Below are 23,379 nucleotides of genomic sequence, written 5' to 3' on the forward strand. Positions count from 1 at the left end.
GGGAAAAGTAGAATGTCCAGGTTTAGGAACCATAGAGAGTTTCAAACAAGATGTCCATGAAAATGAGAGAAAAAAAGAGAACAAAAAAACCTAGGGTAACATTACTTCTATCAGACAAAATAGGCTTTAAAACAAAGACTATAACAAAATATAGAGGCATTACATAATGATAAAGGGATCAATCCAACATGAGGATATGATAGTTGTAAATATCTATGCCCCCAACATTGGAACCTAAATACACAAAGCAAATATTAACAGAAATAAAGAGAGTAACTGATAGTAATATAATAATAGAGCAGACTTTAAGACCCCATTTATACCAATGGATAAATCATTCAGGCAGAGAACCAATAAGGAAGCATATGGAACATTCTCCAGGATAGATCACAAATCTCAATAAATGTAAGAAGAATGAAATCATATCATGTATCTTTTCCAATGGCAACCACAGTATGACAATAGAAACCAATCACAAAAAAAAAACTGGAAAAAACACAAACACTTGGAGCTAAACATGATAGTACACAAACACTGGGTCATCAAAGAAATCAAAGTAGAAATCAAAAAAAATACATGGAGACAAGTGAAAATAAAACACAATGATCCAAAATCTTTGGGATGAAACTAAAGCAATTCTAGGAGGAAAATATACAACTATACAAGCCTATCTCAAGAAAAAGAAAAAAGCTCAAAAACAAACAAAAAACCCCAATCTCATCTTACACCTAAAGGAACTAAAAAAAGAACAAAGTCCAAGGTTAGAATGAAATAATAGAGATTTGAGCACAAATAAATGGCATAAAGACTTTAAAAAGAAAAAAAAACACACACACATAGGAAAGATCAGTGAAACTAAGAACTGATTCGTTGGAAAGAAAAAATTGATAAACCTTAAGTCAGACTTATCAAAAAAAATGGAGGAAAGGGGAAAAGAGGGAGAGAGGGAGAGAGGGGGAGAGGAGAGAGAGAGAAGACCCAAATAAATATAATCAGAAATAAAATAGAAATAACAACAACAGCACAGAAATACAAAAGATTATAAGAGACTACTATAAAAAATTATATGCCAAGAAATTGGACAGCCTAGAAGAAATAAATTCCTACAAACATACATTCTTCTAAAACTGAAAAGAGGGCAGCCCTGGTGGCTTAGCGGTTTAGTGCCGCCTGCAGCCCGGGGTGTGATCCTGGAGACCCAGGACTGAGTCCCCCATCCGGCTCCCTGCATGGAGCCTGCTTCTCCCTCTGCCTGTATCTCTGTCTCTCTCTCTCATTCTCTGTGTCTCTCATAAATAAATAAAATCTTTAAAAAAAAAAACTGAAAAGAATTTTTTTTTAAAGATTTTATTTATTTATGAGAGACACAGACAGAGACAAAGACAGAGGCAGAGACACAGGCAGAGGGAGAAGCAGGCTCCATGCAGGGAGCCCGACATGGGACTCGATCCCGGGTCTCCAGGATCACACCCTGGGCTGAAGGCAGCTAAACCGCTGAGCCACAGGGCTGCCCAGGAGTATTTTTAATTATATGTGTCACTTAATAAATAGGTACAGTAATTAAACTGAAGAGAATATTTTAATAAACTAAGGGATACTAAATGACATTTCACTTTAAAAATATGCAAGAGAAGATATAATTGAGAAGAACATGAACATTTATTTACAAATACAGACTCTAGGGGTGCCTGGGTGGTTTGGTCAGTTAAGCATCTGCCTTGGGCTCAAGTCATGATCTCAGGATCCTGGAATGGAGTCCCACATTAGGCTCCCTGTTTAGTCAGGAGTCTGCTTGTGCTTTCTCTCAAATAAAAAGTTTTAAAAAAAATTACAAATATAGACTCTTAACAATAGACAGACACAGTGAATTATAAGTGTAACTTAAAATCTTCAGTCAAAATAATATATTTGCTGTAATCAATAATAAACTAATGAAAATATAAACTGCAATATATTATCTAGAAAGGTAAAAATTATTTATTGATTTTCTTTTACAATAATTTTTGAGTAAACTACTTTGACACTGCAAAATTAAAAGCCCACTTAAAATTTTTTTCAAGCACAGGTTTGAAAATAATTACATACTCAGGACACCGATACACAGGCCATCCCAGATATACATAAAAGAAGGTAGTCAGTGAACAGGTGCACAGACAAGCACCTAGCACTCATAGTAAGTTTCGCCTTCTCTCTCTTTCCTCCTCCCCTCTTAGTTTATAGCACAAACAAGCTAAAAGCTAGCTCAACTTCTCTCTTATCACTCTAAAACTATGGCCTGGGACACCTGGGTGGCTTGGTAATTAAGCGTCTGCCTTTGACTCAGGGTGTGTTCCCAGAGTCCTGGGATCGAGTCTCGCTTCGGGCTTCCTACATAGATCCGTCTTCTCCTTCTGCCTATCTCTCTGCCTCTGTGTGTGTGTCTCTCATGAATAAATAAATAAAATCGTTAAAATAAATAAAATTATGGCCTAACTTTCTCTACACCTCATAAATATTTAAAAACTATGACAGTTAATTTTATGTATCAATTTGACTGGGCCACAGGGTTCCCAGACATTTGGTCAAACATTACCCTAGGTGTGTCTGTGAGGGTGTTTCCAGATTAGCTTAACAACTGAAGTGGTACACTGAGTAAAGCAGATTGCACTCCCCAATGTCAGTGATCCTCACCCAATCCTTTGAAGGCCTGAATAAAACAAAAAGGCTGACAGACCCTCCTGTGAATAAGACAGATTTTCCTCCCACCTGATTGTTTTGTGCTGGGATATGGGTTTTTCTTGCCTTCAGACTCAAACTAAAGCACTGGTTCTGCATGAGTCTCAAGTCTGCCAGTCTTCCAACTGAACTACACCATCAGCTCTCCTGGGTCCCCAGAAAGCTGACTAGCAGATTTTGGGACTTATCAGCTTCCAAAATGACATTAGCCACTGGATATAATAAATATGTTTTCTTCCTTACCTCCCTCCCTCTCTCTCTCGATGTACTAAGAGAACCCTAGTACATCTGTCTGCTTACTACACCAAATTCCTAAAAAAAGGAATAATATATAATGATGCCAGTGACAAAGCAAGATTGTCATAAAGCTTGATGAGAGTCTAATTTAAAACCTTTTCAAACAGTTGTTTCATATAACATACACCAAAACTTTAAAGCTGTGTAGTTTTTCATGAGGTAAATTTATTCCCTGGTGAATATATAGAGAGGACAAAATCAGAACTATAATCAAAGATTTACAGGCTCAGGATATTGGTCGCAATAACATTTATGACAGAGTCAAAGAGAATGAAATGCTCAGTAACAGGAATGATTAAACCAATTATAACACTTTCAAAGGATATGTTGTGCAACTAATCCAAATGATAGTTTCAAAATTTATTCTATTACCTGGGGAAATTAACATAACGAAATGCCAACTTTTAAAATGGTGGAAAACCCCCCCACAATGATCTAGCTAGCTATCTACATTAGAGAGAAAGGCTAAAGTGTGACATATTATTATTTCTGAATGGGGAAATAGCAAGTAAATTTTTCTGTATTTTTCACATTTTCTGTAAAGTATGCTGCCTTTAATTTTTTTTTTTAAGATTTTTTACTTATTTATTCATAGAGACACACAGAGAGTGAAGAAGCAGAGATACAGGCAGAGGGAGAAGCAGGCTCCATGCAGGGAGCCCGACATGGGACTCAATCCCGGGTCTCCAGGATCACACCCCGGGCTGCAGGTGGCGCTAAACCGCCGCACCACGGGGGCTGCCCAGTATGCTACCTTTAAAATAAAGGACATATAATAGAGGTCTAAGAAACATCCAAAATGTGTTTAAAGAAAACTACTAAATGACAACTTAAAAATTCTATGGATAATTATCAATAAAGACAATTTTAAAAACAAATCTGCAAAAATTATAAGAGCTTTTGGTAGTATATTATAAAAGAATCTGAACTTTTAAAAAATATATAAAGCTATAGATGTGTTATAAACTGAACTGTATTCTCCTAAGATTCATGTGTTGAAGCCCTAACAACCAATGTGACTATATTTGGAGACAGCACATTTGAAAAGGCAATTAAGAGAGTGGCAAACCAAAAAGTAGACTTTTTTTTTTTTAATTTTTTTTTTTTATTTATGATAGTCACAGAGAGAGAGAGAGAGGCAGAGACACAGGCAGAGGGAGAAGCAGGCTCCATGCACCGGGAGCCTGATGTGGGATTCGATCCCGGGTCTCCAGGATCGTGCCCTGGGCCAAAGGCAGGCGCCAAACCGCTGCACCACCAGGGATCCCCAAAAGTAGACTCTTAACTATGGTAAGAACTGATGGTTACCAGAGGGGAAGTGGCTGGGGGATGGGTGAAATAGTTGTTAGGGATCATGGAGTACATTTGTTATGATGAGCACCAGGTGATATACAGAAGTGTTGAATCACTGTATTCTACACCTGAGACAAATTTTACACTGCGTGTTAACTTAAATTTAAATAAAAGCTTCAAAAAAACAAGGAGATAATTAAGGTTAAATAAGGTCATAAGGGTGGGACTCTAATCCAATATGGTTCATGTCTTTATAAGAAGAGGAAGAAATATCAGAGAAGTGAACATACAGAGAAACGGCCACTTGAGGACAGAATGAGAAGGGAGCTACCTGGAAGCCAAGGGAAGAGGTTTCAGGAGAAACCAAATCTGCCCACACCTTGATCTTAGACTTCCAGCTTTCAGAAGTGTGAAAAGTTAGTTCCTGTTGTTTAAGGCACTCAGTCTGTGGTATTCTGTGATAGCAATTGTAGCAAACTAATAGAAAACATAATAAAGTATCATTAAAAATTTATGTGGTAAATATTCTTTGTTCTATAATTTATCTTTTCTAGGAAGAAGCAAACCAAGAATAAGCATTTCAAAACTTGATTTGGGGCACCTGGGTGGCTCAGTGGTTGAGCGTCTGCCTTTGGTGATCCCAAAGTACCAGGATCGAGTCTCGCCATCAGGCTCCCCAAAGGAAGCCTGCTTCTCCCTCTGCATATGTCTCTGCCTCTCTCTCTGTCTCTCATGAATAAATAAAATATTTTTTAAAACATAAAAATAAAAAATAAATAAAAACTTGAGTCATGGCATGGAAGGGACAAAAAACCCCGCCATATTTCCAAAATAAAATGTTATTAGCTAATACTACTAAAGAGAAATAAGAATAGGAGTAGGCATCTGAGTACGATGAATCGATTGAAAAAACAGTTCTCAAGTTTCTAGAGATAGAACTCTATCTAAAAATGCTCAATGACAGATTCTGCTTAACACAATACAAAACATCTAAAACTGTGTTATTTGTTCTCAATATCTCCTAGTCCTGAAAATAACATTACATATGTATGTATGTCTACACATATTACAGTCCTATAGAAATACAACTCGGTTCTAAAATGACACCTGGCAGTATATCTACAAAGATCTTTCATTTAAGCATTATTTGAAATCTTACACTGCTGTTCCTATCTTATCCTTTCAATTAAACTTTCTCATTCTTTTGTTTAGCATCTATTAGATTAATACATGAGTTTCTTTTTACCTGAATAAAATTGTAGACGAATTTATCTTTTAGAATTTTCAACTACAAAAAAAAATTAAAATAAAAAAAAAGAATTTTCAATTACATTTCAGTGGTATATTTTAAAAATAGACCAATGGACCTTTAGTTTTCAAATCAAATTAAAATTTCGGTTACTGCTCTTTCAAAATTACCTTGTCAGGGGATCCCTGGGTGGCGCAGTGGTTTAGCGCCTGCCTTTGGCCCAGGGCGCGATCCTGGAGACCCGGGATCAAATCCCACGTCGGGCTCCCGGTGCATGGAGCCTGCTTCTCCCTCTGCCTATGTCTCTGCCTCTCTCTCTCTCTCTCTCTCTCTCTGTGTGACTATCATAAATAAATTTAAAAAAAATTTTTTTAAATAAAAAAATAAAAAATTACCTTGTCAGGATCCATCTTTCCTCTGATAAATTCTTGCTTCCAGAACTGCAATGCCTGTTCCAATGTTAAACCAATGCCCTTCAGGAAGAGGCCATACTGCATCCGACCTCCATGACGAAGATGGTGATTTTCCCGCAAGGCTTTATGTAACTGACGCATGCACGGTGGGAAGGATTTGGTAGAAAGCTACAAGAAAAAAGAGGTTTTTGTTATGTGGAAGATTAACCAGGCCCCTCACAATATTTGTTGCAAATCCAATCTAATTCGCAAACTGTAAATTCAGTCTTATTAAGAAACAAAAATTATGAAGAAGTATTTCTTAATGCAATTACCGATGAACTGTTAACATTTTTATACTGATTACATGTTGAGATGATAATATTCTGGGTATCCTGGGTTGAATAAAATATATTATTACAATTTATTTCACCCATTTATTTTTTAATTTTATTTTTTTCTATTTTTAATTTTTAATTAACCTTTTTGAGATAGCTATAGATTCATATGCAGTTTTAAGAAAATAACTCAGAGATATCATGCACCCAGTTTCCCCCAAAGGTAATACCTTGCAAAACTATTAACACAAGAAACTGACACCTGATACAATCCACTAGTAATAGAAAACCTTACCCCCCACTATTCTCTAACATTTGGCAACTACTAATCTGTTCATCTCTATAATTGTCATTTCAAGAGTGTTAATATAAATAGAATTGTATAGTATATAATCTTTTGAGATTGGCTTTTTTACTCAGCATAATTCTCACAAAATTCATCTAAGTTGTTGCAGGTATCAATCATTCATTCCTTTTTTATTGCTGGGTAATAGTCCGTATGGATGTACCACAATTTCCTTAGCTATTTACTTGTTAAAGGAGCTGGGTTGCTTTGAGTTTGGGGCTATTCCAAATAAATGAATGTACAGGTTTTGTGAGAATAGGAAATTGCATTTCCCCAGGATAAATGTGCAAAAGTACAATTGCTAAACCACAGGTGAAATTTTAGAATAATCTAATACAAAGTAGAACACAAAAATAAGAGAAAGGGTTCTCCAAAGGTGAGTTCAAATAAGTGTGCTAAAGAAATTGATAGTAAAGAGAAAAACTTTTTCATTTATGGTTTCAGTTGCATTCTCTTTGACTTCCTCAATATCCTTCTCCCAAGACTTTAATTCTCACACTCTCACGTATTCCTTGGCAAGTTCAACTTTGCCAAAGCAGGAACAGGTCTCACTTTGTTTACCTTTGCTGCTCCCTGTAGAGAACATCTGGTTTTTCAACCTCTCTTTATTGACAACTTTGAAATTCTTCCACCCCCAAACTTATCCAGTCAGGCCTCTATCTCCCCTTGCTAGGACTACTGTTTTCATGTGTTCTTTCTTGTTCCTTCATACTATTATCAAATTATTTTTCTTCAACTTTGTTCCAATCAAAAACGCCAATAAAATTTAGCATCCTTAGTAGGAACATTCCAACTTTCTGTCAATATAACTATTTTTCAACTATATGTATTGGGTTGTTTGGGAAATAAGAAGATGAGTAAAATATAATTTTCCCCTTTAATTCAGTTAAGTGAACTAAAAAGAAACAGTCATTATTATACAAGTTAAAATCACACAAATTAATTATAATAGGAGCTCTTACAAAGGCATAAATCAAGTGCCATTGAAGCACTGTGACAGGAGGGATAAAAAAAAGTTACTCTACCAATATGACCTCTTTGCTCCAGCAGGCTGGATTATTTCATGATCACACAGTCATGTTTTGTATCTTCTCACTTTTGTCACTCCATTGACCCTGCTTGGGGTACAACCCCTCCTGTTCCCCATGCCATCTAGCTGAACCCAAACCATTTGTCAAGATCCAGTTCAACTTTAGCTTCCTTTGGCACAATTCCTTGAATACTTTTTACTCATCCAATCACTAGTGTTGAACACTACTCTGTGTACAACAAAGAAGTCAAATACAAAGAACTTACATTCTAATGGGAGAAGACAGACAATGAACACAGACATAAAAAGCATCTAATTCCAAAACCCCTGGAAATAACATTAGAGTATTGGGATTAAGTATAAACAGGAGAGGAATACTTTAATTTAGGCATCCCATAACGCCTTTCTGAGGAGTTGGCATTGCACTAAGATGTGAATTTTAAATAGGACTCTAGTCAAATGTGATCTAGGAATACTGTTCCAGGTAAAGGAAACAAAAGCAAAGACCTTGAGAAAGAATGCACATGGTGTGTTCAAGAGATAGCAAGAAGGTTCAAGTGGCTGGAACATGTGAGCAGGCCAGAACAGAGAAGAAGAAATGCCATGAGTACACTGGCATTATAGGCCATAGTTATGAGTTTAGATTTTAGTCTAGATACGATGGAAACTCAATAGAGAGTATGGATCAGAAGACTGACATGATCTGATAAACAAAGAGAGCTCTGGCTGTTGTATAGTAAACAAACTATATACAGAAGCAAGGAAGATACTTAAAAGAGACTTTGGAAGTAGTCCAAATAATGGAAATGGGAAACATAGGGTCTAGAGTTGGTAACAATGGGATAGAAAAAGGACTGTGGATATTGAACAAAGGAATTATAAGACCAGAGTATGTATGAATTATTAACATAGGTATTATAGAGGCCAGGAACAGTATCCAGAGTAGTGCTAGTGCAAGAAACCATGACAACATGCTACAGTCACCAATGGATGAGGGCAGGAGATAAGGGCACTGGCAACAAGGATAACTATCAGATGGTATTAATGGGATTACACAGCTTTAAAGGAGCTGGAGCTCTGTCAATGAAAGGCAAGAAATGATTTTGGAAATGGGAATATGGACCAATGAAAACACTCATCTTAAGATGGGGAGGGACAGGGACAGTGAACAGCCTCTACTTGAGAGAGCCACAGGAGAAACAGTGTCATTAAGGAAGCCAGAATGCAGTTAGAAGAAAATAAAATCTAAAAAAAACATATGAAGAAGAAACTAAGGATATCAAGGAATACCCTACACTAATGAATGAGGCAATATAGTTAGAGGTCCAATAAAGATGTATCTTTGTTAACTTAGCACAAGATCTCAGAGACCCATAGATATGATCATTATAGCACTTAAAATAATTTATCATTATATTGCTTATTTATTATTTACTATGTTGTCTACCTCCCTCAAGTAAGGTCCATGAAGGTAGAGGAATTTTCTGTTTTATTCACCTCTGTATCCATAGCACTGTGGCTAGTACATAATTGATGGGCTCAATATATATTCAGCAAATGAATTAATGATTGTATTTCTATGTCTTCCTACAGGATCCACTGAAGCTCATTGTTGCTTGTGAATGGGAAAACATCTTGATAGAATTAGGAACAGAATTAACTTCTAACCATCCACATAATATAAACACAAATCATACGGCAGGGAGGAAGGGTTAGAGATAATAACTTTGAGGAAAGTAAAGGATGAGGCATCCTTAACAACAAATTTCAATTCAACTGTACAAAATGGGCAATCCTATTATTATTTCTAGACATATTAACTCCAAATACTAGATTGCAATTTTTCCTAACAGGAAGACAACTATTCATTCTGGTCTCTAAAAACTCTTGGTCTCTTCCTACCTACTCACCTTATTCTTGTTTCTAAGCATTAAAATGTCAGTGTATTTTTAATTTATTGTAAATAATTTGGTAACCATCTAAATAAAGATTATTTATGACTGGTGTATTTTCCCTTTTTGGGATAGAGCAGAAATTCTACAATGCATTAAAGAGAAACTCTATAAATTATAGTAAAGTATGCTACTCTTTCATTCTACTACAGAACCACAAAGTGAAATTGAAATGAACTGTTCATTAATCTAGTGGCAACACAAGCAAAAAAAGCCTATACTTAGTGTTATAAAATGAACTGTAATCTCCCAAAATTCGTATGTTGAGGTCCTAACCCCTAAGAACTCAGAATGTGACTGTATTTGGAGATAGGATCTTTAAAGAGGTAATTAAGGTTAAATGAAGTCATGAGGGTAGGGGCCTAGTCCAATGTGACTAGTGTCCTAAGAAGAGGAAGAGACACCCAGGGATGCATGAGCATACTGGAAAGATCACATGGGAACACACGGAGAAGGTGGTCCTCTAAAAGCCAAGGAAAAAGGCCTCAGAAGAAATCAATTTGCCAACAGCTTCATATCAGAGTTCTAGCCTCCAGAACTGCAAGAAAATAAATTTGTTTCCCAAGGCATCAGTCTGTAGTATTTTGTTACAGCAGCCCTAGCAAACTGATGCACTTAATATTTTCCAACTCTTCCTTTCCCAGTGTGTAAGGTTGGTTGGTAGGTAGGTAGGTAGGTAAGTAGGTAGGTGGGCATTCATTCATTCACTCACTAATTTATTCAATTTATTTTAAAGTTTATATATTTAAGTAATCTCTATATGCAGTGTAGGGCTCAAACTCACAACCCAGACATCAAGAGTCATGTGCTCTAACAACTGAGCCAGCCAGGTATGCCCCCTCAATGTCTAAGGTATTTAAATATAAACAAACTACTTTTTTTAAGATTTTATTTATTTATTTATTTATTCATGAAAGATAGAGAGAGAGATAGAGAGAGAGAGGCAGAGACACAGGCAGAGGGAGAAGCAGGCTCCATGCAGGAAGCCCTATGTGGGACTTGATCCCCAGTCTCCAGGATCACACCCTGGGTCGAAGGCAGCGCTAAACCACTGAGCCACCCAGGCTGCCCCAGACAAACAGTATTTAGTGATCATCAATTAAAATAATTCCCCTTTGAAATAACTGATTAAATTCTGTTTATCAGTGGCACCTGGGTGGCTCAGTTGGTTAAGCATCTGACTCTTAGTTTCAGCTCAGGTCATGATCTCAGGGCCATGAGGTCAAGCCCCACATCAGCCCCATGCTGGGCTTGGAGCCTGCTTCAGATTTTCTCTCTCCCTCTCCCTCTCCCCTGCTTCCCTGTCTTTAAAAAAAAAAAAAAAAATCTGTTTATCAGAATACAAACAATTAAACAATTTTCTTATTTAGTTTTCCTATGATTAAAAACAATCACATGTATAGCACATGGGATCTCCTTTAAAAATGATTGGCAAACAATGAAATGACAATCTCTCCTATCTTCTCACCCCAAAATAATCTCCAAAGAAAATCTGTGCTGGGATCCCTGGGTGGCGCAGCGGTTTGGCGCCTGCCTTTGGCCCGGGGCGCGATCCTAGAGACCCGGGATCGAATCCCACATCGGGTTCCCGGTGCATGGAGCCTGCTTCTCCCTCTGCCTCTGTCTCTGCCTCTCTCTCTCTCTCTCTCTGTGTGACTATCATAAATTAAAATAAAAAAAAAAAAAATTGAAAAAAAAAAAAAAAAAAGAAAATCTGTGCTTCTTCACTGACAAAGGTCTAGTTTATTAAAAGGATGTGAAGCTTACCGAATCGATCTGATCTAAAGAAATCTTCCCAGCATTTTTCTGTATGGTATAATCTTGACCAGTGTATGAATGACTAAAATAAAAAGAAAATATTAAAATAAGATTTGTACAATATATTTTAATCACTTCAAAGGAAATTTATTCTGAAACAGATTAAAATCACATTTTACATATATACCTTAGCAGAAACATAGCCAAGTGTTTTATATGTATTTAATAGAATATATTATAAAAACTTACCCAAAAATAATACAAAAATATGGTGACTGTCTGGATCTCCTGATTCCTAGCGTAACATGTCATTTCCATTTCTTAGAAGCGTAATGCAAACGGTAGTTAAAGTTCAAATCTCTACAAGTGATCCCTTATTAACAGTACGGCAGCACAGTTAAGAATAAACTGGAGCTTGGGATGCCTGGGTGGCTCTGTGGTTGAGCATTTGCCATTGGCTCAGGTAAGGATCCCGGGGTCCTGGGATTGAGTTCATCAGGCTCTCTGCAGAGAGCTTGCTTTTCCCTCTGCCTGTGTCTCTGCCTCTGTGTGTCTCTCATGAATAAATAAATAATTGAAATCTTTTAAAAAAAAAAAAAGAATAAACTGGAGCTTAAATAAGAAACCATCACTTACTAGCGTAAGTCCTTCAGCAAGCTCTGCAGACTATATCCCAAGTTTCTTATCTGTCAAATAAAGGCAATAATGCCTGCTTTGCAGTGTTGATAGGAAGTCTAAACTGAAATAATTTCCTTTATTTTTTAAGATTATTTATTTGAGAGAGAAAAAACACACACATGGGGGAGGAGCAGAAGGTGAGAGAGAATCTCAAGACTCTGTGCTGAGCACAGAGCCCAACACAGGGCTCAATCTCATGAACCTAATACGACCTGGGCCGAAATCAAGAGTTGGATGCTTAACCAAGTGCACCACTCAGGTGCCCCAGAACTAAAATAATTTTTGTTCAAGGACCTGACATATGGTAATTACTGTTTATTAAAACAAGTAACATCTGAATAGCACTTTACATGTGCAAAGTATCCCTCTAATTATATCCTCACAACAACCAGAGAGTTTTTATTTACATTTGAAAAATGAGGAAATTGGGCAGCCCAGGTGGCTCAGCAGTTTAGTGCTGCCTTCAGCCTGGGGCATGATCCTGGAGACCCTGGACTGAGTCCCATGTCAGGCTCCCTGCATGGAGCCTGCTTCTCCCTCTGCCTGTGTCTCTGTGTCTCTCTCTCTCTCTCTCTTTGTCTCATGAATAAATAAAATCTTTTAAAAAAATGTTTTAAAAAAATGAAAAATGAGGAAATGGGGGTTCAGAGGAGTTAGAACCTGGTTCAGATAGCAACTCAGTAGTGTAGCAGGAACTTGACTTTTAATTCTCCATTCCTGGTTTCTTCACTATACCATGCCATCTCTTCCCTGCAATGCATTTTTCTATTGTATCATTTACAAATTAGGAAATACAGCATGGTATATACTATCTAAAGCCATCTACCTTTGTAAACTGTCAGCTCCTTGACACAATGCTCAACTCCATCAACACTGATTCAGATGCAGGCATTCAAGTATGACATAATGAACAACAGCTGCTAGATTACATAGACAACCACAATCAAAGCAAGATTTATGCAGATCCACAACTAAAAGGAAATCCTGGAGTAAGCGATTACAATCATGAAAAATTCCAGACTCTGCTTAATACCTGCTCAGTATGGATTCTTGCTGCTAAACAACACACACACTCAAATGCTCTGTAGAAAGGCTACAGTTCTTATAATCAATCTGCTGATTCAACAATGGGTATGAATTATGAAGCAAACCTAGGGGATATCTTGGGATGCTGCAGCCTCTGGCTAGGAGACTGTTCAAAATGTAGACTTCCCCTCCTACTCTGGGACTCTGCCTCCCTCCATGGGCTAAGAATGGCCTGAGAATTACTAAGAGTAGAATGAGCAGAATGTCAAGGAGTAGTACAGAATGATCCTATGGCCTAAAACACATCCTCTTACCTTTGGTAATATTTCTCCCCTCAGTAACATATTTCTTTTCTTTTTAAGATTTTATTTATTTATTCATGAGAGACATACAGAGAGAGGCAGAGACACAGGCAGGGGGAGAAGAAGGATCCCTGTAGGGAGCCTGATGCGGGACTCGATCCCTGGACCCCCTGGATCCTCCCTGGATCATGACATGAGGCAAACGCAGATACTCAACCGCTGAACAACCCAGGAGTCCCCAGTAACATATTTCTGACAATTAATGCATTGCTGGATTCTATCCATTCTGTTTATGATAGTAGTAGCATGCCATATAAAATTCATGCTAAATTAAGCCAAAAGTTGTCATTTAAGTATTTTACATTTTAATATAGACAGTTGTTTCAGTAGAATCTCGAGAATAAAGACATATTTTACTTTCCAACATATCTTACAGTAGAGCAAAGAGGAAGCATGAGGCAATGAAAATAGTGTAGGCTAGAATCTCAAGATCTCTTCTTCAGATCAGCTTTTAAATCATTAGTCTGGCAAACTGAGGCAAGGCATTTAACCATCTTGATTTGCACTATCCTCATTTGTAAACTGAATTAATGATGCCAGCCCTGCAAACTAACAGAAATGCTGGAGAAATGAAATGATATATTCAAAGTGCTAAATAAAATCAGTAAATCATATTCCAGGACACAGAACAACTGCAGTATTGACCAGTAGGTACAAAAAAGACAGGATGGGAAAGAAGGCAGCATAATCCTGTAGAGGAGCCATCACTCTGTTGTGAGTACCTCACAAAGTAGTAGGCTACTTTGTTGACCCAGCTTCTCGGTCTACAAATTGATTATAATCATCTACAGGGACTGTTCAGATCAAAAAGATTAACAAATACAAATGTCCTCTGTAAATGGCAAAATGATGTACAAATATGAGTATAGTTACTGAATAAAGAGAGCCAAATGATATACTATACACAAGAAAGTTTTTCTCAGCCCAGATTATTGCAATATACTAAGTACAAAGAGAGGACATTTAAGAGGACACACACACTTGCCTGAATGGTACTATAAAATGCTTTGATGGTCTGTACAAAAGAGCTAAATTCCAAGGGGGAAAAATTAAAAGGAGAATGGTAGCAATGATTAATGCAAAGACCTACTATAGGATATAAATAACTACAGACAGAATATAAGGAAAACTATATATAGACATCACACTTATAAAAATATTAATAGACAGAAAGATGGCCACCAGCCAACCCAGTAAGGGCAACCATGAAACCCATGGTAGGAAAACTGATGCAAATGAAGGCGTTAAGGATCAGAATTAGGACTGAGATTTCTCCTTTACTCATTCATGACCAAAAGGGTCAACTTATGTCTTGATTAGGGAGTTCGTACATCACAGCTATTTAAAACGTGTTTGAACGAGGAATGGATAGATGAAACTGAGGTGGCAGGAATTTTCAGATACAAAAAAGGCAAATCACAAGAAGCATTTTTTCCAACACTGTGTAAGCATAAAGAATTCTGAAAAGACTTTAGGCAAGAATTTACATTAATGTTTACACTTGAGAAAGAAAGCAGTGTGGAGAAATACTACAAAGAGCCAGGACCGGACAACACCAAATCAGTTGGAAGAATACTGCAGCATTACAGGGAAGATAGGGTGAGGAGCTGAAGTAAAGCAGTGGCAACTGACAAAGAAAGGAATGCAATGAACGCAGAAGAAAAAACAAAACCGAACAAAGAACACCACCATAAAGAATAAAAATCCTTAAGAACAATTCACATTAGCTCATGAAACTGAGTCTTTGGGTTTTACTTGGAAGTGCCAAGGAATGTTGCTAAATGAGATTCCTAAGAGGTATCCAGGAAAGGTGAGGCACCTTTATACCACACATTCAACACTCATATCAGCTCTGTATCATCCCAATTCCAAATGAATACAGGGACTACACTAATAAACAAAAATATACATGTTGAACCGTCAAAATATAGTCTTATTTTCATGATTTAAAAAATAAACTTTATGAACATTTTTTAATCACTGTATTGGAGTGATTAGTAACATAGAAATAGTAATTTTTTTTTAATTTTTTATTTATTTATGATAGTCACAGAGAGAGAGAAAGAGAGAGGCAGAGACACAGGCAGAGGGAGAAGCAGGCTCCATGCACCAGGAGCCCGATGTGGGATTCGATCCCGGGTCTCCAGGATCGCGCCCTGGGCCAAAGGCAAGCGCCAAACCACTGCGCCACCCAGGGATCCCCAGAACAAATACAATTTCCAATTAGTTCAAGATACACATATACAGCAGAAAATTTTCTATTTTTATTTATTTATATATATTTATTTTATTTTTATTTGCTATAGTATCAAATGAAAGACACTAAGGGTGAAATGTTACAGTTTTCTCAAGTTACCAAAAAGCCAGGAAAGTAGCGAAAACAATAAAGATGCGATTTAATGAGTATTCAATTACATTAGAACACTATAGGGCACTTCTGCTAAAATGTAACAATTACTACACTGTACCTGCAAAATAAACAACTTTATTACCCTTAGCAGAACCACATGAATGGACAAAATCCAAGGATTAAATTTAATTTTTATCATTAGACTGTCAGACTCTTTAAAACAGACTTTTTCCACATCCCTGTCATTATCCTCATCTAATTCTAATTATCAAAAACCCAAAATAATCAATAAAAGCCCAAAACTTTTAAGAGTCTCTTTAGCCACTCAATCAATCACTCATTAAATATCTCTGTGACCAAGGAAAAATCAAAAAGGAGTAAAGAATCCAGAGACAATCCAGAAAGAACAATGTGAGGAGAGCCACAACAACACTCAAAACAAATGTTCCTCAAGCCTGCAGAAAACAGGTCTCTTGTAAAAGGGTGGTAAGAGAAATAAGCAATGGGCAGCAATAAAGCTAATTAAGCAATGAAATGGCACTGATAGAGTTACATGCTTTCAAAACAGACTTGAGCAACCAGTAGGTAAGGCTGAGATGAGAGGAAGATAGACAATCATGAGAATGAGACTGTGGAGTACGTGGAAGAGCAGAAGATAATAGAAAATAATTTGAGTTCGGAGGCTTAGAAGTAGGATGTCAAGGGATGCCTGGGAGGCTCAGTGGTTGAGTATCTGCCTTTGGCTCAGGGTATAATCCCAGGATGTTGGAATCGATTCCCGCATTGGGCCCCCGCCATGGGGAGCTTGCTTCTCCCTCTGCCTCTCTCTGTGTCTCTCATGAATAAATAAATAAAATCTTAAAAAAAAAAAAAAAGAAATAGGACGTCATGACCACAGAAAAGGCAAAGGCTGGATAGGTGTTTTAGTATTTTTATCATTTGCATGCAGTTTAACATTTATATGCATTAAAACATCCTTGAATTTTGACCAAGTTCATAGAAGTATGTGATGTGAATGTATTAGGCTGTTGGAGGGGTTTAAAAGCAAGCATGTGATAAGGAGGTGGCATTCTGGACTAATAAAATCTATTTTTCTCAGAATGTGAAGGGTGAGCACATATCAGATGGGCAAGCCGAAAGAGATAAGGAAAGCCAAGGAAATTTCTAAGCCACAGTTTACAGATAAAGAAGTTGGGCCACATAGTAGAAAAGGCAAGCAGAGACAAAGGAGGAAAAAAACTGAAATTGGGTAGCTAGGTCCTATAATGTAAGTCTCTAAACAAAAACCATTAAAATTAAAAGCAAACTTTAAATCTTATTTCTGTTTTTAATAACATAGCACCAGTCACCGTTTTAATGAAAATTCAAGGCTTTGTCAAGTTTAACTCTTTAAAAACCTAAACACATGCAAATTAGTATTGTCTAAGACAATTTTACAATTGTGTATAACAAACCCTTTGCTTACACAAAAGTACTTCGGTGACTATCATTTTTTTGTTTTGTTTGAGGTGATGGTGCTGTTATCTAATCTATTATAAGAAAACTAATGGTATATATAAAATATACAGAAGCATCTTCTTACTGTATCATTTGCTCAATAAACTTAATGTAGCTTTTTAAAAAAATTTATTTCAGAGAGAGAGTGAGTGGAGGGAGAACAGAGGGAAAGGGACAAGCCAACTCCACTCCACACTGAGCGTGCACCTAATGTGGGGCTCAATCCCTTGACCCTGAAAGATCATGACCTGAGCTGAAATCAAAAGTCAGATGCTTAACCAACTGAGCCACCCAGGCATTCCACATGCAATTTAATTAAAACTCAGTCACATCTGAGGAACTTTTCCTCACATATTATCTTGCTCATTAAACAGTAAGAGGTAAGCACTAAGTTAGTTTTCCAATATAGCTAAAAATTACAGTAAATCGAAAATTATAAAGCTAACAGTTTCAAATAAATTAAAATCCAAAAGGTTGAAAAGTAAGCCTTTCAAAATATCTATATTTTTTGTAATCAAATTCAAAATGATCCTATTTTAAATCAAATTAAATCAATCCAATGGTGGGGGGTGTGGTGGAGAGATAAATGAGACAAGAATATATAATTAACCACATCAACACAGAGCTGGAGTTTTCCGAAAACACTACCACACATCTGATTTACAAAATAAAAATACAGTGGATATACATAAAGATAAATCTGAAACAGATACAGCTGCACACATCTGATCCGTGAATCATAAGTGAGAGGCAGAAACAACAAAAATTTATTCCTGTTCAATGCACCACAAATATCAATATGAGCACTTAGGTACTCAATGGGGAATTGTTTTTGAGTGCTGAAACTGAGAGCTGGAAACAGAAAAGAAGAAATTACATGAGAGTGGATTTGTGAGTCTCACTGCAAGATTAGCTGGTTAAGAAAAATAAAAAAAAGCTTCTCATGCTGTGGTGTTGATCGTTAGCAGAAGATGGATCATCACACCTTGACTCCAAGAGTGGTATTCACAAGCTCCACTACTGTGACATAAATGCCACAGGACATAACTGACAAAAATGAGAGGTCAAAGTCAGCTTTTCATGGGTGATCACTTCTCCAATCATTTTCTCCTTTTCTGACCAGGAATGAAAACTTGAGGAAGTAAACAAGGAGTCCCAGAATAGTTTCAACACTTTAGGAATTAGCTGCAGCTACTCTGCGTTTGCATGAGTAAGGTCCACTTAGCCAAGGCAAACATGCAGGCAGAACAGAATAATTACAGAGTAAGCCGAGTAATGACAACCGCAAGTTTCAGAAGCCACTAGTCATGGGTTTGCATACACTCACCATCTGTGTGACTTGGTAAACACCTTTTATTCTCTTTGTTTCCTCACTGGTAAACAGAGATCATAAAAAGGATCACAAAAGTACCGTTTTAAAAGGGCTGTTATGAGGATCCCATGAGGTATCTTTAAAACAGTTTATCACAACATTTTTTTACTCAAATTGTTATCATTATCATCATGATTATTCAGGCCTAAATTTATGACATTTAAACATTTTGGTTATTGGTTTTCTCTATTCTTAACCTTCACCAATTTCTTCTCTTGAATATGAGAAAAAATACATTTCTTCCCTACCTTCTTTATACTAACATATAAAATATTTAATCTTGAAGTAAGAGAATTTAGATGTTCTTGAATAACCTCATGATCTGGAAAGTTTTGTCTACACGCACATCCTTGGAAAGTTTTCAAAGTATAAAAATTCAAACTTGAATATGAGATTTCAATGGAATCCAGTCTTGTAGAGCTACACTGTCCAATATAGTAGCCATTTGCCAACTATGATTATTAAGCACTTGAAATGTAGCTTAGTCTGATTTAAGAGGTTCAATAAATGTAAAATATGCATGGGTTTCAAAGACTTAGTATGAAAAAAATAATGTAAAACATTTCATTAAACATTTTTCATATTAATTACATATTGACATGGTATTTTGGATATGAGTTAAATAAGACTATTGATATTAATTTCACTTAGGTATTCTAAAATTATAGGGCACTTAAGTGGCTCAGCCAGTTAAGCATTCAACTCTTGATTTCAGCTCAGGTCATGATCTCAGGGTCATGAGATCCAGCTCTGAGTCAGGCTCTGCACTGGGCATGGGACCTGGTTAAGAGTCTCTCCCTCAAAAAAAAAAAAAAAAAGAGTCTCTCCCTCTCTCTGCCCCCCCCCCTCAAATAAATAAATAAATAAATATTTATACATGTACATAAAATTACATATGAAGGTTACATTTGGTTCGGGTGACTCTCATGCAATGTTACACAATGAGCAGGAGGACTTAACAACATGCAGCAATCAAATGACTCTCTTGAGTACTAGGCATACCTGTAATAGTAGCCAACTTACTTATCCTGACTTCAAGATGGTCTCTGCTAGTCATAAGCAGAATATAAACTGCAATTGCGTCCACTAAAGGAAGTGCTTCAAGTCTATTGCAAATATGCTTGTTTTCACATTTCACTTAGGAATCAGGTTTTTAAACTTGAGCCACATTTTTGTCACCTACAGTGTTAGGAAAGCAATCTTGAATTCTCATTATTTTGGAGGTAAACTGAAATGTTTCTTCACAGGGTTGGGGGGGTACTGTGACACATTTATATTTGGGAGTTTTGGGGGCTGCCTGCCCACTTCAACATCTAATTATAACTGTCCATTCTTCTCCCATTTGTAAGAAGCCATGCATGATAGGTTGGATATGAATATGGATGACAGCAAAACTTGGCCAGACTGGAGAGAATTCATCTGCCATCCTCAGGGAATGCCTCTCTGCCCTCCTTCCTCCACAACAGATAGATTCAGAGGGTCATAAAACAATAGCATGTAAAACCTATTTCCTTTCTTTGTCAAGCATTTCCCAGTACTCTTGAATCTAAAGAGGTTAACACTATTTACTTCTTTCTGTCTGGCAGCCTATAGTTTATCATATCCTAAAAACTGGTATAAAATAAAAAAGCAGTGAAGAATGCATCACAAGTAATCAAAACTGATCTCTGCATCAAAGAAACATTTATTTGAACCATTAAAAAGTAAGCTAATACATCTTTCAAAATAAACTGTAATCTCCTACATCATTCTATAAAAGCATACCAAGCCAATACAAACTTTTCACATAAAGCCAGGTGTGATCATGGCACAAATGGAAAAACAATTTCAGGAAAGAGGAAACAAAGGTTTTGTATATCACCCACATATCCACTTTTGCAATCACAATTTTACCCACTTTAGACGTTGAAAAAAAATAGTCTGCCCACATAAGCTAGGCTACTCAGACATTTAGAAAGCTTAGTCCCTGCAGTTTGGATTTGTTGGGTGGGTAAGATATCAAGGAAGATGAAGTTACAATATATCATTTCCTGCTGTGAAGGACATCACAGGAAAATTCACTCAACAGCTGTCACCACTGAAATTGAAATGAGTTTCTTTTTATAAGCTAAATCCCTAGTAAATGGTATCCAACTTGTGTTAGCCCTGGTGATTTTCCCTGCAGTTATTCCAAACGAGAACACAATCAATAAAACTCTGTTATAAACTGAACGTAAATTATTTTTCCTTAAGCATGAAGTTTACTCAACTTTGCATTTAAAAAACTCCCCCAAAAAACTACCACCAGCCAATACACAGTGTAAATGATCTATATTTCTCGACAACTGAGAGAATCTGTATGATTCCAAGAGATTCACATATCCAATAAAAATCAAGATCATGTAGGTTCCTATATTGGGAAGGAACTATAATAACTTCTACTGTAATTTAGGTTGGTTTCGCACTTTCATATTTTCCTATTTATTCCAATTTCTAAGCTACAATAATCCAATGAACTACAAGACAGCTGAAAGCTGCACCTCATTTCTTTATCAAAAATACTTCTAAGGGTGCCTGGGTGGCTCAGTCAGTTAAGCGTCTGCCTTTAGTTCACATCATGATCCCAGGGTCCTGGGATCGAGTCCCACATTGAGCTACCAGCAGACAGTCTGTTTCCCCTCTACCTATCCCCACTGCTTGTGATCTCTCCATCTCAAGCTCTCTCTCTCTCTCAAATAAATAAAATCTTAAAAAAAAAAAACCTCTACCTTACAAAAGTCAAGTCATTGAACTACATACCCTTAAAATGAGTGGATCTCATTGTATATAAATTATATCTCAATAAAATTGATTTAAAAAGTAAAATACATACATCCTTAGAAGATACAAACTATAGCCTTACATAGGTATTTTCAATACGCACATTTTTTAAAGGGAGGGCGGCAGGAGGGGGAGGAGGGAGAGAGAGAATGTCAAGGAGACTCTGCACTGAGCATGTTGCCCAGCACGGGGCTTGGTCTCACAACACTGGGATCATGACCTGAGCCAAAATCAAAAGTCAAATGCTTAACCAACTGAGCCACCCAGTCGCCCCTCAATATACAAATTTAAAGCCCCCACCAAATATCTCTATTTTCATAAGTAAAAATTTTATATTCCTTTATGTTTTTAGTGTATATTCTGGTAGTCTAATGACCCTCCTAAAGAGAAGATGTTCTGATTTGGTGTTGATCTAAAATAGTCAAATGACAATTTAAAAAAAGGTCACCTGAGAAAGTAATAATGAAAAATTGAAGGATGGGAGGACCATGGAATAAAGTTCTAACATCCAGTAGAATGAATATATTAAAAATTGATAGATATCTTCTCATTCCCTCACAAATAATTTCACAAATAATTTACAAAGTATAGAATGCTTCTGAGATTGGCTATCAAGTTTGCCACACAAGTTTGTGGCATTCTAGGATTACCCCTCACATCTGTTCCCTAAGAACAGTAGAGTCACAAGGTTTTGGAGGTTTTGGGGAGAAAGTGGGAGAAAGATGAGATGAAAGGGACAGCTAATGAAGACAAACTAAAAGTCACAGTCCAGAAGTCACATACTTTCCCTGTATGCTTCTTTGGTCTTCAATAGCCATTTATACTGGTTCATAATGTTTAAATGTTTCATTTCATAGATAAAAATAGCAAGGTATATAATACTTCTGGTTTTACTTTGTTTCACTTTTTAAATACACACTTTCGATATCTGCATTTATTGGGGAGAAGGAAAAGGGTTTCCCTTCTGAGGTCACACTGAGGAATAGAAAGTACTCCAGTCCTCCATGATCAGTTCCTGGTTTCATGAAAGAATCCCAAATCCCCAAAGGACAAAGCCAGCACTCAATTTCTACAAAGGTAGAGTGGATATTTATCAGAATCCTTCCTTGGAAATGAGAGAAAAGCCACCAGCTTTTTGTCCCAACTACCATCTCTTTCACTCTCAACATTTAGTAGTGTTAAAAACAAGACAACAGGGATCCCTGGGTGGCGCAGCGGCTTAGCGCCTGCCTTTGGCTCAGGGCGCGATCCTGGAGACCCGGGATCGAATCCCACATCAGGCTCCCGGTGCATGGAGCCTGCTTCTCCCTCTGCCTGTGTCTCTGCCTCTCTCTCTCTCTCTCTCTCTGACTATCATAAATAAATAAAAATTAAAAAAAAAAAAAAAAAAACCAAGACAACAGGTCCAAAATGGAGTCACTTACACTCACAACACGAAACTAAGACTTAATTACAGTTTCAGCTTTCCCAGAAATGGAATCTTAAAACAGTCAGGAATCACCTAATCAGTACGAGTTATTAAGTTATCTGCCTGACAGACCCCTGCCATGCCCTAAAGGAAAGTGACCTTGCAATAATCAAGCCTCATTTTATCTAGTATAATTTCCTCATTCCTACTCCCTTTTGCCTATAGAGGTCTTTCATTCTGTATAGTTCCTTGTAGCTCATTTCTATTAGACTGGATGCTGCCTGATTCATGAATTACTGAATAAAGCCAATAAGGTCTTTAAAATTTATTTAGTTGAAGTTTTTTTTTTTTTAACAGTAGCTTTAAAAACTAAGCAAGAGGGGATCCCTGGGTGGCGCAGCGGTTTAGCGCCCGCCTTTGGCCCAGGGTGCGATCCTGGGGACCCAAGATTGAATCCCACATCGGGCTCCCGGTGCATGGAGCCTGCTTCTCCCTCTGCCTATGTCTCTGCCTCTCT

General features: G+C 37.0%; 1 protein-coding gene across 1 annotated transcript in view; it reads right to left on the reverse strand.

Annotated features, from left to right (window-relative positions):
- PRIM2 (DNA primase subunit 2) overlaps positions 1-23,379 on the reverse strand; it is a 308,059-nt gene that overhangs the window by 93,838 nt on the left and 190,842 nt on the right. The window contains exons 9-10 of the mRNA XM_041722454.1: positions 11,380-11,452; positions 5,950-6,135 (exon numbers count right to left, since the gene is read on the reverse strand). Of these exons, the coding sequence (XP_041578388.1) occupies positions 5,950-6,135; positions 11,380-11,452 (259 nt within the window). The remainder of the gene's footprint in view (positions 1-5,949; positions 6,136-11,379; positions 11,453-23,379) is intronic.

This window comes from Vulpes lagopus, chromosome 1 (genome assembly GCF_018345385.1).
Source record: "Vulpes lagopus strain Blue_001 chromosome 1, ASM1834538v1, whole genome shotgun sequence".
Classification (NCBI taxonomy): Eukaryota; Metazoa; Chordata; class Mammalia; order Carnivora; family Canidae; genus Vulpes; species Vulpes lagopus.